Raw genomic sequence first — 15,452 nt, forward strand, 5'->3', positions numbered from 1 at the left:
TGCTGGTGAAGCCCCTGCGTGGATGGATATGGAAGCACACTCTTTAAGTATCCCTTTACATTTATATTTACACTCAGCTGGACCAAAATTTCTAAGGAAACATACCATTAACCCAATTCTAAATAATATGATCATGGTGTGGTTTGATGTTAAAAAACACATGCGTATATCAACCCCTCTCTCTGGGTTTGACCCAATCTGGGGCAATGTCTTATTTGAACCTGGTAAACATGACAGAGTTTTTCAACTATGGGCTAAAAATGGCTTAATTAAAATTCAGGACCTCTACTCAGGGGAAGTCTTAATGTCATTTGATGAACTTTCAGTTAGATTTAACATACCTAAGAACCACTTTTTTAAATACTTGCAATCAAGAAGTTTTATCTTCTCAAAACAGAAATCACTGTCTAAACCAGAACATTCAATGTTAGAGAAACTTATGAACAGAGACTGTAAAGATAGTGGCTTAATTTCATTACTGTATAACTGGTTGATGTCCGGTGCCACAACAACCTCAGAGTCAACACTCATGGCTTGGATAAATGACCTACAAGTAGAAATCTCAATTGAGGAATGGGGCAAAGCATGCAGAGAAGCTCAAACACAAACCGCAAATACGTCATACTTCTTCAATACAATTGGTTGATGCGTACCTATGTGACTCCAGTAAAATTACATAGATTCAATGATAACATTCCTGACCTTTGTTTTAAGTGTGGTCTCATAAAAGGAACATTCATACATTGTATATGGGAATGTGACAAGTTTTTGGGGTGAAGTGTTGTCTACTATTAACAAAATTTTGCCTGTTCAGGTTCCTATGGAACCTAAGGCTGTTATTTAGGTGTTTATCCTCTCAACCTTTCATGGAGAAAGGAGGAATTTATATTTACAAAGTTGTGCATCCTGCAAGCAAAACGGCTGATAGGACTGTTCTGGAAAAAAACTGAAAGACCCAGTATTGGGGCATGGGTTAAAAACATGGTTACTTGCATGTCTATGGAAAAAATTACACATACTCAGAGGAAAACTGTTATTATATGAAATGTTGTGGGAACCCTTTGTGCACTTTTTGAAACGCAGTGATTTGTGCAATGGGCTTGCTGATTAGCGGTAAATTGAACTTGGACTTAGTCTAAATATATGAAATACCGCTTCCCTTTTTTATGTATGTGTTTGTATGTATATATATATATATTTATGTATGTGTATATGTGTATATGTAGATAGACTTTTCTTACTTGGTTATTTTTTTAATTTTATTTTATCAAGCTTTCTTTTTAACTATATCATGAAGTTTACGGGCTGCATATCCCTTTATAAAATGTTATGCCTTATTTATTGTAAAAAAGATACACATGAAATATGAAATTTGCAGTCTGTGACATCATGAGAGGTTTCTAGGGCGGTACGAGGTGGGAAAGTGTAAAATCAATCTGAAACAGTCTCAGTTCAGGTTCAACAAAAAGGAGGGGTTTATTCAACCACAGGTATAATCACACAAAACAAAAAGGTAACTCAGGTAATTGTTCAAACAAGGTCTCAAAGGTAACTTAAAGCATCCCGTAGGAGAAAATAGTTCTTTTTAAAATAATCAAAAAAATTTGTCCATTCAACTTAAAGTCTCTGTTATGAAAAAACAAGGTTCCTTTAGTCACTTTCCTGTGGTCAGTTCTCAGTGTTCCTTCTCCTCTTCCAGCCGTGTGCTCCCCTCTCCCAGTCTGATTTCCAGCCCTTTTGTCCTGCCTCAATCAATGCTCTTAAGCACCTGCAGCTGTCCAGGTAGTGGTGGCTGCTGGGAGTTGTAGTGTGCTTACTGGCGGCCATTTTGTCTGGTTGCTGATAGCCATGGATTATGTAGCACCCATCCACAACCTGTCCCCTTGTGATGCCACAAGTTGTATGAACATTATCTCCTTTGGCCTATGTTTTTATTTTTATTTTTATTTATTTTTTCTCTTTCTTTCTTTATTTTCCTCTATCCTTTTGCCTGATTTTATATATTTTTTATTTTATTTTATTTTATTCTTTTACCTTATTTATGTGCGAAGAGATGAAGGGGGTGGGGGGTTAAAGGGTAGTAAAAAGTCTTTTTTTTTTGTGAATGTTTTGCACTCAAAAAGAAAACAATAAAAATAATATTGAAAAAAAAAAAATGCACTCAAAAAGATTTTAGTTTTTTGCAGTGTTGGGTTGTTCTGCAACCCATTTCTCATCCACCTTTGATACAAAAGATGGAATACCTACTGATCAACAGGTTTCTGGTTTGGTCTCTTCTCTAGCATTAAAAACTGGGGTAACTTTGGCAGTCTTCTAGGTGGTTGGTTCTTTACCTTGTTTTATGAACAAGTTCATTAAATATGCAATTGGGCATGCAATAGTTTCTGTGTGGAGCTTTATAAGGTTACTGTCCAGGCAAAATGCACCCTTAGCTTTAGAGCCTTTCAGAGAATAAATGATTCTTACAACCTCAGGGATGGATCTGTCTCGTATGTTGAACACAGGTTTGCTATCATCAGGGGGGTTAAAAGGGAATGTCTAGATTTCAGAATGCATTGTAAGTCCCCCACAGAGCTTAGTTATTCACAATAATGTCCTTATTCTTAGTTGGCATACTGTTTGCCTTGAGCCATGTGTCATTGGGTTTTTTGCCTTTGCTTTGTCCTATAAGCTTATTTAAGTTTTCTTATATGACCTCTCCATTTCCATTTGCCCATCTATCATATCTGTAAAAATATCTATACAAGTTAGGCTGCACATAATCACAGCAGTAATCCATTATTTCACTGGTTATTTCAGCGTAACTGTCCATCAACCTAGACACAGGCAAAGAGATGCAGTTGAGATGGGCTTAAAGCAGGCATGTCAAACTCAGTTTGGCTCTGGGGCCGGATCCAGACTTTCTGTTCTCAGGTGGGCCGGATCAGTAAAAGAATGTCAACTCCAAATATTTAGCTTTGTTTTTCAGTACTGTGCTTTATCATTCAGCCTACATTTGTAGCCTACCCTACATATTATAATCACGGATGACAAGGGATCTGTTCTAAGCACAACACATTTATTCACAAACAATGGAATTGGAAAAAAAAAAAATTGGCAGTGAATGTGTTAACAACTGCTTTATTTTAACAGTTGAGTGAATGCTGTTTTACACCTGAACCAACTCACCACACCAAGCAAACTCAAGTGGGAGCTATGAAAAAAATATGTTTGCCTTAATTGTCATTCTGCTTTGAAATAAATAAAAAAAGAAATACAAAATAAAAGTTATAGCAGTGCATGGGCAATAAGATTAAGCTACATCAGATCAAACTACTAGGCTGGGCCTACTGAAGCTTAGAATATACTGTATTAATTGTCTTTAATATGAAACCAGCTTAATCTTATTTTTAATGATCTGTATTCATGAGTGCAAACAAATTTCGTGTCATCACACTTTTTTTCTCTCTCTCACTGCACTCCTGCAGTCTACTTGCTGCTGCTGGCTCCTGAAACTTGGCATCTTTTTGCCTTCACAAGTGCATCGATATTACGTGTCAAATCCTGAGTAGCAGCACATTTAACAATGTCATTCAAGTGTTCATTTGTTAACCTTGAGCGCGGCTTTGTTTTATTATTGGTCATTACGGAGAACACCTGTTCACAAAGATAAGTAGTCTCAAACATGGATAGAACCTTTGCAGCCATGGCTGTTAATTTGGGTAGCCTGGCACGAGATAGTGATAAAACTTATCCAATCCCACGGACCCAAATTTATCCTTCATAGCGGAGTCGCACTGCAAGTGAATTAGCTCGAGTTGAATGTCAGCTGGCATATCAGAAGGCTTCACTGTAAATGGCGAGCGAAAAAAGCCAAATTTGTTCTCAAGTTCACTGAATACCTGAAACCTCCGCTCAAACTCTCGCAGCAAATCTGTTATGTTGTCTTTATATTTATCCAAATCACCATCGGGATGGTCCGGTGCCTTCGGACGCACAGCTGTTAGACAAGAGAAATGCTCGGTGTCACCGTTGGATAGCTGCGTCTCCCACAGTGACAGTTTCATCTTGAACGCCCGTATACTGTCGTCATATTGAGTGACAACTCTGTTACGGCCCTGCAATGTAGTGTTAAGTGTATTCAAGTGTTGTGTAATATCAACCATATATGCAAGATCCTGCACCCATTCCTTGCATTTAAGTTCCTTCACTGGGCGTCCCTTCTTCTCCATGAACTGTCCAATTTCCCCTCGTAGCTCAAAGAAGCGCTTGAGTTCTGCACCTCTGCTTAACCACCGCACGTCAGTGTGGTATGGTAGGCCAGCATGAATGTCATTATCACTGAGAAAGGTGTCAAACTGACGGTGATTTAGACCGCACGCTCTGATAAAATTGACGCATTTCACAACCACACTCATAACGTGGTCCATTTGCAGTGTTTTGCAACATAACGCCTCCTGATGCAAAATACAGTGGAATGCCCAAAACTCTTGTCCTCCATTTTCGGTCTGTACTTTGTCACGGAATTTGTGGCAACACCTGCCTTTCTCCCGACCATTGATGGTGCACCGTCGGTAGCCAGGCTCACGGCACGGGACCAGTCCACCCCCACCTTGTTCAGTGCTCCAACGAGAGAGCTGAAGATGTCGTCTGCTGTTGTGATGTCCTTCATGGGCACCAATTCAAGCAGCTCCTCGGTGATGGTCAAAGTTTCATCAACACCTCTAATGAATATGGCCAGTTGAGCAATATCTGTGACATCGGTGCTCTCATCTATTGCAATTGAAAATGCGATAAATGACTTGATTTTCTCTTTCATTTGGCTGCTCAAGTCACTGGATAGTTCTGTCACCCCTATCTGCGACAGTGTTCCTCGTTAGACTAATATTGGCAAAGGCAGGCCGCTTTTCAGGGCACACGACTTCTGCAGCCTTCAGCATGCATGTTTTTACAATATCCCCATCAGAAAATGGCTTGGATGCCTGCACCAGCTCGTTGGCAATAATGTAGCTGGCTCTCACAGCCCCATCAGCGGTATCGCGGCTGCGAGTAAAAGCAGACTGCTGTTTCTTCAGACCAGCTAACATTTTGTTTATCTCGTCTTTCCTTAGTTGTCCTTTTAAGTGGTCATACTTGTCTTTATGGTGAGTCTCATAGTGGCACCGAATATTAAACTCTTTGAACACTGCAACTTGCTGATTACATACCAAGCACACTGGTTTTGTATTCACCTCTGTGAATAGATAATTCTCAGTCCATTGTTCCTGGAAAACTCTGCACTCCATGTCTACTTTTCTTTTTTTGACAGTGCCATTTGGGAAGGGTGTGTTGACCGATAACTTGTTTAGTAGTGGTGAATGGTGAAGATTGCCGGTTTATTTTTACGTGGACACATCACGTTGCGAATGTATGTTCCCTGTCACTATCTCGTGTCAGTACCGCCTGCTGGACATGAGCCTTTTTACACATTTGCTGCCCTCTAGCGGCCGGAGGGAGCATTTGGTTTGTATTTATTTTAAAAAATCATAACTTTTGATAGAAATGAGCTAGAGACTCGCTTTTTTTTTTTGACATTCTCAGAAATTTATGCCGGGCCGGATTAAATCATCCAATGGGCCGGGTCCGGCCCGCGGGCCATATGTTTGACATGCCTGGCTTAAAGCCTCCTGGCAATCAGCCACAACACACCCCCTGTCAGTCATTTCATTCATGCCACTAATTAACCTGAATTATGTGTAATTCTTAGCCTTAGCATAATAAAGACAGATACATCATCAAAATTGAGTCATACAGACAGAAACCATTGTAAAAACTGACATATTTACTTTTCTACTGGAAACAGGGTTGGAAGAAGGCAGCGGGTTTAACTGTTTTTATTATGAATGTCTTGGTGAAAGCAATTATAGCAAACTGTGTTAGCAAAAGTACAAGCTAAAACAGTATAAAGCTCTGAAGAGATAAGGCGAGGCTGGCTGATAGCTTTCAGGAAATAGCTTGTCCACCTGTTTGTTCTAGAAGTGAGGATGTATATTGATCATATAGGCATGGGCTTGTGAGGTGAGTTCAGGTCTTCGGGGCTACATAATCAGCTGTGTTTATCTGTATGTTCACTGTGTTTCTGTCCATTATGAAATAACCACCTGTTCAGAGGAATTGCCGTTCAGACAGGTCAGGCGAGGAAAACCCTATGAACCAACGTCTGTTCGGTGTACATAAGGTCATCATCCAACGCCAAGTCATTCTGACAACTAACAGGAAAAAGGCTGGAAATCTGAAAATACTCTGCTGAGAGTTCTCTTAGCGTTTCAACACCATTACCTCTCAAAAGCCTAAAGTTACAGATGCATCAAACATGGTAATTTTCTAGTTTTATTCTTCTCAGAGTGAGATGAAATTGGTGGCCTGAAACTTTCTCTCAAAACAAGTCAGGAACAAAAACCCAGCATTTTGGACGTAATAATTTGTTTACAATTTCAGGTTACATATCATACAGGGTTTCATGTTACATATCTTACAGGGTTTGACATCAGGTTGCATGTCACTGATAATGACACAGCTGACAGATTGCAGGTTTATCAAAACATGCAGGTGGTCAGCAGACTAAATGTGAACTGAGGCCAGATCTCTGATTGGCTCTGAAACCTTAGGCCTTTGTATTGGAAAAACGCAGGCTCATGCTTCATTCAACAGTTTCCCTGCAAGATGGCTCGCCCCACACGCAAAAGCCCGAAGTCTCACGCCATGTGAACACAGTGACCCCTCCTCCCCTTCCCTGAGTTCAGATGGCCTCTGCTGCACTAAGGAGTCTGAATTCATCAAGCTTTTATCTCAAGCAGCAGATTTTCTCTCACAGAATTAAAGTGAAAAGTTCTACATAGAGAAAATGGGTCGTTAAAAGAAATTATCTATCTGTGGAAGAGAGAAAATGTCCCTTCTCAGAATTTTCTCCACTTGATTCTTCCAATGAACACAGGAGACCAGACCACATACGCACATACATTTATTACACATGGAGACTTTTTTTTCTTTGGTTAGGACCAAGCTGGGAGAGTTGGCTTTATCACATCTTTTGTACTTGGTTGGATGTAGGCAAACTGGGGCATGTAAACAAATTACACAGACACAAAAACAGCTCATTTATTGGAGTTTTGTAACCTGTCATTTTGTGAGGTCAGAGATTTTGAAAAGCAGAAGCGTAACAAACAAATCCTTACAAATGACCTACTCTTTGCCACAGTTAACCTGATCTGGTACTCATATCAAATGAGAACACGTACTGTACACTATGTACACTTTGTAGACTTTGGGAAAACATATCGGAGCAAAGGCTCATGGGACTGTTTATGCTGGTGTTAAGAAGTGGTTAACAGCATTACAGTCACTGTACAGTTGCTCAGTTAGTAATATTTGAAAGCTGTGCATCTTTATGACATTTTATTGAGTTGTAGAAGAGTCTGTCCACAAATGTGACACATAGGTGTAGATGCTGTTGGAGACAGAAACCTGCTGTTCTGTTATGGTTAACAATGCAATTGCACTCTTGATGCATATGGCATAGAAGCTGCTCTTAAAGTGAAGATCTCTGAATCTAAGTGATTTCTGCTCATAACACAACACAATATATAAAACATTCTCATTTAAACCATTTAAGATCTGTATTTTCAAAAAGGTAACAAGGATATAAGTATGCAGCTAAGTTAGCAGAGTAATTTGCAAATGCAAGACCATCAGCAACAACATGTATAATTTCTTTATTGTCAATTGTAATAGCTGAAAAGGCTGTGAGGGGGAAGGTGTCAGAGCAGAAGACTGACTCTGTCCTGAAATACAGCCTTCCTTTTCATGGTCCACATAATATCCACAGTGAGTGACACATTTGACTGTTGAAAAGAAGTAAGATGACATTTTTGTCAGCTAATGCCACCTTGGAATGTACTGTACAGTACATGATCAGCAAAGGTTACATCTTTGCCCATGGGGGTGCCACAATCAACACAAGCTGAAAGTTCCTCACAGGAGAATTTAGTTGCAGGATCAATTTTTAAATAACTGACGATGGAATATTATAAAAGCGAACCATATTTCACTTTGTCTAGCTTTACCACATGTTTATAAATGTGTGTTTTTGAAAGAAGTCACAGGTTTTGCCAAAAAAAAATGAAATGATCAAATGATTGTTCCTGTGTTGCCAAAAAAAATTAGTTCACGTGTTGTAAGAATATTCCGGAAAACCCTTGCCTCAGATATATCCTTGCTGTATTATGTAGATGCCCACGTGTTTTGATTCCTATTAACTTGTGACACAGGCAAACAGAAGCCCTAAAAGTCGAACTGAAGACCCAAAGCACTCATCAACACTCACGCATGCACATATGCTCACTGGGACTGCAATAAGCCTTTTTCTCACTCGCTGATAATGTGTCAGCCATGTTACGCACACGTGGCTGTTCATGTGTGGCATGCCATCACAGGGAGTGGAGAGATGACACACTGCCTGAATTGTAATTATTCTGTGTGCTATTAAATTTGGATCGTATGTTCATTAATTTGGGTCTCTCAGAATGTTTATTTCCACTGTTTATCCCTCCTCTGACACAAATGTTTGACGATTAAAATGCAAACGTCAGATATCTATTTCATGGATATCTGATGATTCTTACACAAAAACACTCAGGATGCTTCTCCAGAGTCTTTCACAGCTACATTTTTAGTCTTCATGGATTGTATAAAAGCAGAAATAAGCACGTGTCTTTTCTTTTCCTTTCTTACTAAATTGATTCTATACAACAGATTAGATGTATAGCCAGTTCAGTCACTTTATATAATCAGAAATCTAAATGTTACTTTCACATCAGCTTCGAAGCATTGTGTCCTGACATTTGGCACAGCATCTTTTTATCCAGTCATTTTTGTCCTCTTTACTAATAGATGAAGGCAAACATGGCTGAGAAGGAAATTAGACTAATGTGTATGATTGGCTGGGGCCTGAGTGTGCCGCAACTGGTGTGTTGACTCTGTTTGAGGGCCACGTTGCCAGGGCGGTGCATGTGTCGAGGTCTGACTATGTAACGGAACAGGCTGCAGACAGGCTGGGACACAAACATGGCTCAAAACTGAAGACAAAAATAGACATGGATAGAAGGATAACGTGCCGAAAAGAAAAATTATACTGGACTGGTTGTTTGTGTTTAATTCGTGGAGTGACCCTGAGCTGGTTCGAAGTTGAATGGCAAGTGTTTGTGTGTCTGTGTGTCTGTGTGTTGTGTGTGTGTATGTATGTGTCTTGTCATCAAGGTATGAAAGAAATAACAGAGAACTGTTGATGTTTTTCTTTCTCTGACCAAGTAAATAAAGACACTGCCTGTTTTACTCTTGCCTTGACTTATTCTATGTAAGCCCTTTACCAAGAAAATCTCTCTTTGTATCATAATTATTAGTTTATGTTTTATGTAATACAAATACATACTGTATGATACAATACGATACAAACGCTACGGTACGATACAGTACGATACGGCAGGATACGGCACGATACAAACAGTACGGTACAGTATGATAGGATTGAATACCGGACAATGTAATACATTATGATGCCATATGATACGATACAATACGATACGTTTAGATACAGAACAATATGATACATTATGATACGAAATGATATGACACGATATGGTATGACACGATATGGTATGATACGATACAATGCAAAATGATCAGATACAATACGGTAGAGTACGATACAATTAGATACAGGAAAATATGATATATTATGATACGATACGATTAGATACAATACCGTACAGTACACAATATGATAAGATGCAATATGATGAAATATGATTTATTACAGTATAATATGACATGACACAATATTAAATGCTACGATTCAGTTGTATGAAAAATTATGCTATATGATACAACACAGTAGTTGAAACTATAAAGATAAAAATTGAACCATTGAAAACATCATCAATATTCTAAAAAAAACTAACTGATATGCAGAAAAATCATATGATCCCTCCATGTATATTGTTTTTTAAAGGTAGTGTTATGGCAGTACCTTGCCCAACAAGCCACTCTGCACGTGTCCTGTAATACTCATCGCTGGGAACATACTGGCTTAATTACTGACCAATAGTCCAGGGTGTCGCGCTGGTCTGCTCCGGCTGGGTTACACAAACCCACAGCTCAAGCTTTGAACAACCAGGCTTAAGTACAGCTATCTGATTTCATCCCCAATGCCCCACAGAGGGCTATTAAAAGGTCATCAGTGTTAGCAAGTTTTAGGTTTCACGTGAAATAGAGGTAAAGACTTATGACTAAACTTGACCTGTTGTAGATATTGTGGAACAAACGATTATTTTTAAAATTCATGCATTATAAAAGCGTGGAGGAAGGAGGGAAGTAAGTGGAGCAATGAATAATTTAAATGTCAACCTTCTGCACTTCTGTTGCTTCAACTGAATCATGACGCAGCTTTGAAAGTCAGGCAGTCATTACACAATGCCAACATATGAATGTCAAAATGTCAATTAAATAGCCCAGGGCATACTTAATTAGATTAACTAAAATAATCACAGGACTGTTTGAAGCAGTTGATTCCCAGTGTTATGATCATGATAGCCTCACAATGCAATATGTTATGGTTCTTGCATGCCTAAGAGTTTGTACCATCTCTTTGTTTTTAACTATTTCTTATAGACCACACACAAAAATGAAAGCACGGGCATGACAAAACAACAGATAAAGGTAGTTACATAAAACGTACAGCTTGTGAAAAAATAAGAGCAACAAAGTAACAGTTATGAAGAAAAACACCTGCTTATGTACAATAAATAATGCTGGTAATTATACTTGAAAGCATCAGAAACACCAGACTTTCTCCTCAAGATGTTGTTTTCCTCTTTGCACTATGATTCACAGGCGAGAACATAAGTAAAAGGTGATATGTGTTAAAGGCGGCAAAGTGGATGAGTAGAGTTTGAGTCACAAACCGTTGGCGCTATCTTTAGACTATCTTTGGGGCACTTCAATTAACACATATGAGAAAGTCAATATGGATTGGATTTGAGGGCTTCGAGGCACCAGCAACACCCAGCTGTTCCCCACATCTGGTGTTTTTTTTTTCTTATTCTCATTGTGACGTTTACAAAGCTATTGTTGCTTACAGTCATGATCTGACATTTTGTCTAAAGCAGGGGTGGAGCTTTTATTTTTAGACTCTCCGTTTCTCCATGGACCCTTTTAGATCATAAACTGGGGGCTATTTTTACATCTTCAGTGGATATTGTATTCAGTCTTATCTCATGTGACTACAGTCCTGGTATGTTTGTGATGGTTTTATTGTGTTTACTGATGTAATAATGTGATTATGCAGCCTCAGTCACTCTTTGAAATACTGATAAGACATGATACAAAAAGTTGAACAATTTGAGACTAATGCACATCTCAAATTGGATACATTTATCAAAGATTAATACACAAACCTGCAAAATCAATTAATCAGTCAAATTAGAACAGGACTGCAACAAGACATTCTTTAAACTGGAAAACAAACTGCCACAGCAGGATGCAATAAAAAGAGCAAATCAACTGTAAAAGGACACACAAAGTCAAACATGCAGGGAAACATACAAGGAGTACAGGAGCAATCAACCCACTTTGTCCCTTCAACAAGCCCACTGTATTTGTGTGTGCTGCTGCACCCTCTCTGTTTCCCAATGTCTCATCTTCCAGCTGCTTTCTCCTGAGAGAGAGAGAGAGAGAGAGAGAGAGAGAGAGAGAGAGAGAGAGAGAGAGAGTCTGTTTATTTTTTAATCTCTATTGAAGACATAGAAGAACCCTAAAAACAATATCACTGTTACTTCTGATTAACTAAAAAAAAGTGTTTTGGTACATGTGGAGTCAATCTGATATAACTCACGTTCAAAGGTAAGAAGCTTCAATTTCATTCATGGCACACAGAGCAATCCTGATCAAAATGAGCAAGATATTTTACATCAGAAACACTTTATTCGGGGTAATACGCATGGAAATCTGGAAAAGAAGCTACATCCAAACATGCTCGTATCTTTCCCATTCGGTTGAATTGAAGGGTGGATAGGGCTGACGCACAAATACAGCCATAGTAACATTATAATTTCGGGTCTTGCTCCAGCTCCCTTAGCTGGAGCGTGACGCATGACGCATTGGGGAGGAGCGGCAAACTTCTTCTATAAATTGCCAGCCAGCTCCTCGTTTGCTTCAGAGCGCAACATAGCGAGGTCAGATCCCTCACATCCCTCAAAGGATTTTAAAACCACCTCTTGCCCTAGCACCGTCCACCTCCGGGTGTAACTGCTGCAAGTATGATTAAGAAGATGTCCCCATCCGAGAACGAGTTCGACATACCGGCCAAGAACTGCCACAGGATGGTGATTCTGGGCTCCACCAAAGTTGGGAAAACAGCGATAATCTCTCGGTTCCTGAACGAGAGGTTTGACGACCAGTACACGCCAACTATTGAGGACTTTCACAGGAAATTGTACAGCATCAGGGGGGACGTTTACCAGCTGGACATTTTGGACACATCTGGAAACCATCCCTTCCCTGCAATGAGGAGGCTTTCAATTCTCACTGGTGAGTTGAGCTTTAAAACACCTTAAAAACACATGGCATGTGCTGCTGTTGCACCGTTCATTGGCTACAGTTAAAATGTTCATAATATTTGGTATTAAATCTGTATTTTTTTCTTGTGTTTTCCAGGTGATGTTTTCATCTTGGTGTTCAGCCTGGATAACAGAGACTCCTTCCAGGAGGTGCAGCGTTTGAAGCGCCAGATTTACGAGACCAAGTCCTGTCTTAGAAATAAAACGAAGGAAAACGTGAACGTCCCACTTGTCATCTGCGGCAACAAGTGTGACAAAGACTTTTACCGCGAGGTGCGGGAGGATGAGATCCAGGAGCTGATCAGTGGGGAAGAGCACTGCGCTTACTTTGAAATCTCAGCAAAGAAGAACACCAACGTAGACCAAATGTTTCAGACTCTGTTTACACTGGCCAAACTGCCTAACGAGATGAGCCCCGATCGCCACTGCAAAGTTACCCTGCAATACAGCGAGGTCCTTCACAGAAAGTCATTCAGAAGCAAGAAGTGCAAAGACGGGAACGCATATGGTGTTGTGGCGCCGTTTGCGCGGAGACCCAGTGTGCACAGTGACTTGATGTACATTAAGGAGAAAGCTGTAGGAGGAAGTCAAGCCAAAGAGAGGGGCTGCACCATCTGCTGACACTCTCTGTGCCTGTGCTCTAAAGACTTTCTGACAGAACTGAAGCGGAGGCCAGCCTTTCTGCATAAAGGGCACATCAGCCAAAGCTGCAGACTTCAGCCTCTGAGGCGATACTGACATAATGTGATCCACACTGTGTTAAGACACAGGAGAACGTAGCTCAGCTCCTGTGCGAAGCAGTGCTGAAAATGCTGTAAAATCTGCCTCTGCATTAGCTTGCCGAGAATGGCAATGAAAACATGTTTACATTTAGTTATTTTTTTACTTGGTGGAACTTGAATGTTTGTTGCATTATGAACAAATTCTATTCTGAATGTCTATTTATTATGTCCACGTCATTTTTGCATAAAAGAGAAATAAAACCAATTGCTACTTTCATAAACTCACTTTCTCTTCTCTTTCCTTTCAAGCAAGACACAACTCGGTCACAAATACTTTCCAGTGTCACTATAATACACACTTTAAGATTGTTTTCTCATACTGTTACATGCCCTCTTACCAATATATATATATATATAATATAATATAATATATATGATGCATTTATTGGATAGCTTTTTCTGTTACTTCAAGGATGTGCAGATGGTTTGTGTAAACTTCAATACATTAAACTGAGAGTTCATAATTGAGCACAAACACGACTGTTCAACTGTTTTATGCCCCCCTCAGATCAAATGTGCCAAGACATCATATGACATGCATTTAAATGCTCAATGTATAGACTAAATGACCAAATAAACAACTATAAATCTCCAAACATGATACAATGTTAGCCTTTATACTAGATACGGTTAGAGATACTGGTGCTTATTTCAAAAGATTATTTAATAAAAATGACACTGACTTAAGACACATGTCCTGATACCAGTATAATTACAAAGGCTTGAAGCTCATAAGTTCAAAAGTTTGTTTTATTGCAAAACAAAGATATTACAAGATATAAAAAGAGAAATCCATACTGAAAATAATACTTTTAAAGGGCAACACTGTCATGCTTACTAGAAGCTACTGCAAAACAGTGAAGCATTATAAATATAAGTCCTTGCGTATTAAACGTCTGCCCCATCCGCTAGAATCTGCTACATCAGTTCATCGGTCTGTTCGCTTCATCCGTCAGTTCAGTGATCCAGCCCTCGGTTCAAGATGCTTTTGGTACTTCAAACATGCACAGACTTTTGTATTTCTGCAGGAGCTGGTTCTTAGTGCGGACCTGCTCCCGCAGCGTGGCCAGCTGCTGCTGCTGTTCCTGTGGACTGCTGTCTACTCCGGGCATGGTGGAGATCTGCTCCCGAGCCTCCTGGATCCTCGACTTCAGCTTAGCAAGTTCTTGGTGGACGTCCTGGCTGTCCTTGTCCATGCTTAAAGCGAGAGGGGAAATGAAGGAGAAGTGTTGGTGTCGTGTGTTGTGTTTGTTTGGAGGTATCCTTGCAGTTATTAAAGCTAATCTTAAGTTAAAATCAAAGTGAGTATCTCCATCACAACCACATGAAAGCTTACAGAAAGCTAGGTGCATGAAGCCAAACACCAGTTCTGCGTGTTATGTTGTTTGTAAAGGATTTACATTCCCACTGTATTCAAGGATAGCATTAGCTTTAGCTAACAACGGGTTTAGCAGCTCTAACTAAACGACTATAAGGAAAGTAAACGACTTTCCACTGAGCTATGAATAAGTATTTAACACATATAAACCTCTCAGTAATCTTACCATTTGATAATGTCGTGGACTAAGGGCAGCAAAGAGCAATCATCGCCCTCTTTCTCGAGCCTCGGCTGAGCCACCGCCATCACGCTTCCTGGTTCTCGGCGCACGTAGTGTACGTCATGCAATGCACGATGACGTCACACGACCAGTTCCAGTTTGTCTTTTTTTTCCTCCAATGAACCTGGAAATAGCACTTACAACCTTTTCATTTACAATCTATGCTTACAACGTGGTGCATTCAAAAATGAGGAACCAGAAATTGATTCTCTGTTGTTATTTAGCACAAGCACTTTTAAACTCTGAATGGCATTACCACAAAGAGATCTCACCAGCTAAGATAGGTGCGAAACCATCAAAGTAGTACCATGACAGAATGCTAATAGATAGATATACTTTATTTCAGACCCAGAGATCTATATCAGCACAAGAGTAATATAAAAGACTAAAAATAAGTTAAGTACATGCCCAGCAAGAAATAAAAAGATCATATGACAACAGTT

General features: G+C 39.7%; 2 protein-coding genes across 2 annotated transcripts; one reads left to right on the top strand and one right to left on the bottom strand.

The window, feature by feature from the left end:
• Positions 1 to 12,214: 12,214 nt before the first annotated feature.
• On the top strand, positions 12,215 to 13,632 carry rasd1 (RAS, dexamethasone-induced 1). The gene is made up of 2 exons (XM_034712211.1): positions 12,215 to 12,600; positions 12,727 to 13,632. Exons 1-2 carry the CDS (start codon positions 12,330 to 12,332, stop codon positions 13,248 to 13,250), a joined length of 795 nt encoding a protein of 264 aa, XP_034568102.1. The 5' UTR covers positions 12,215 to 12,329; the 3' UTR covers positions 13,251 to 13,632.
• Positions 13,633 to 14,143: 511 nt separating this feature from the next.
• med9 (mediator complex subunit 9) lies at positions 14,144 to 15,091 on the bottom strand. The gene is made up of 2 exons (XM_034712212.1): positions 14,956 to 15,091; positions 14,144 to 14,608 (listed from the first exon to the last, which is right to left on the bottom strand). The coding sequence occupies exons 1-2, from the start codon at positions 15,033 to 15,035 to the stop codon at positions 14,389 to 14,391; spliced, it is 300 nt and encodes a 99-aa protein (XP_034568103.1). The 5' UTR covers positions 15,036 to 15,091; the 3' UTR covers positions 14,144 to 14,388.
• Between the last annotated feature and the right edge of the window lie 361 nt (positions 15,092 to 15,452).

Source organism: Notolabrus celidotus, chromosome 20 (genome assembly GCF_009762535.1).
Source record: "Notolabrus celidotus isolate fNotCel1 chromosome 20, fNotCel1.pri, whole genome shotgun sequence".
Classification (NCBI taxonomy): domain Eukaryota; kingdom Metazoa; phylum Chordata; class Actinopteri; order Labriformes; family Labridae; genus Notolabrus; species Notolabrus celidotus.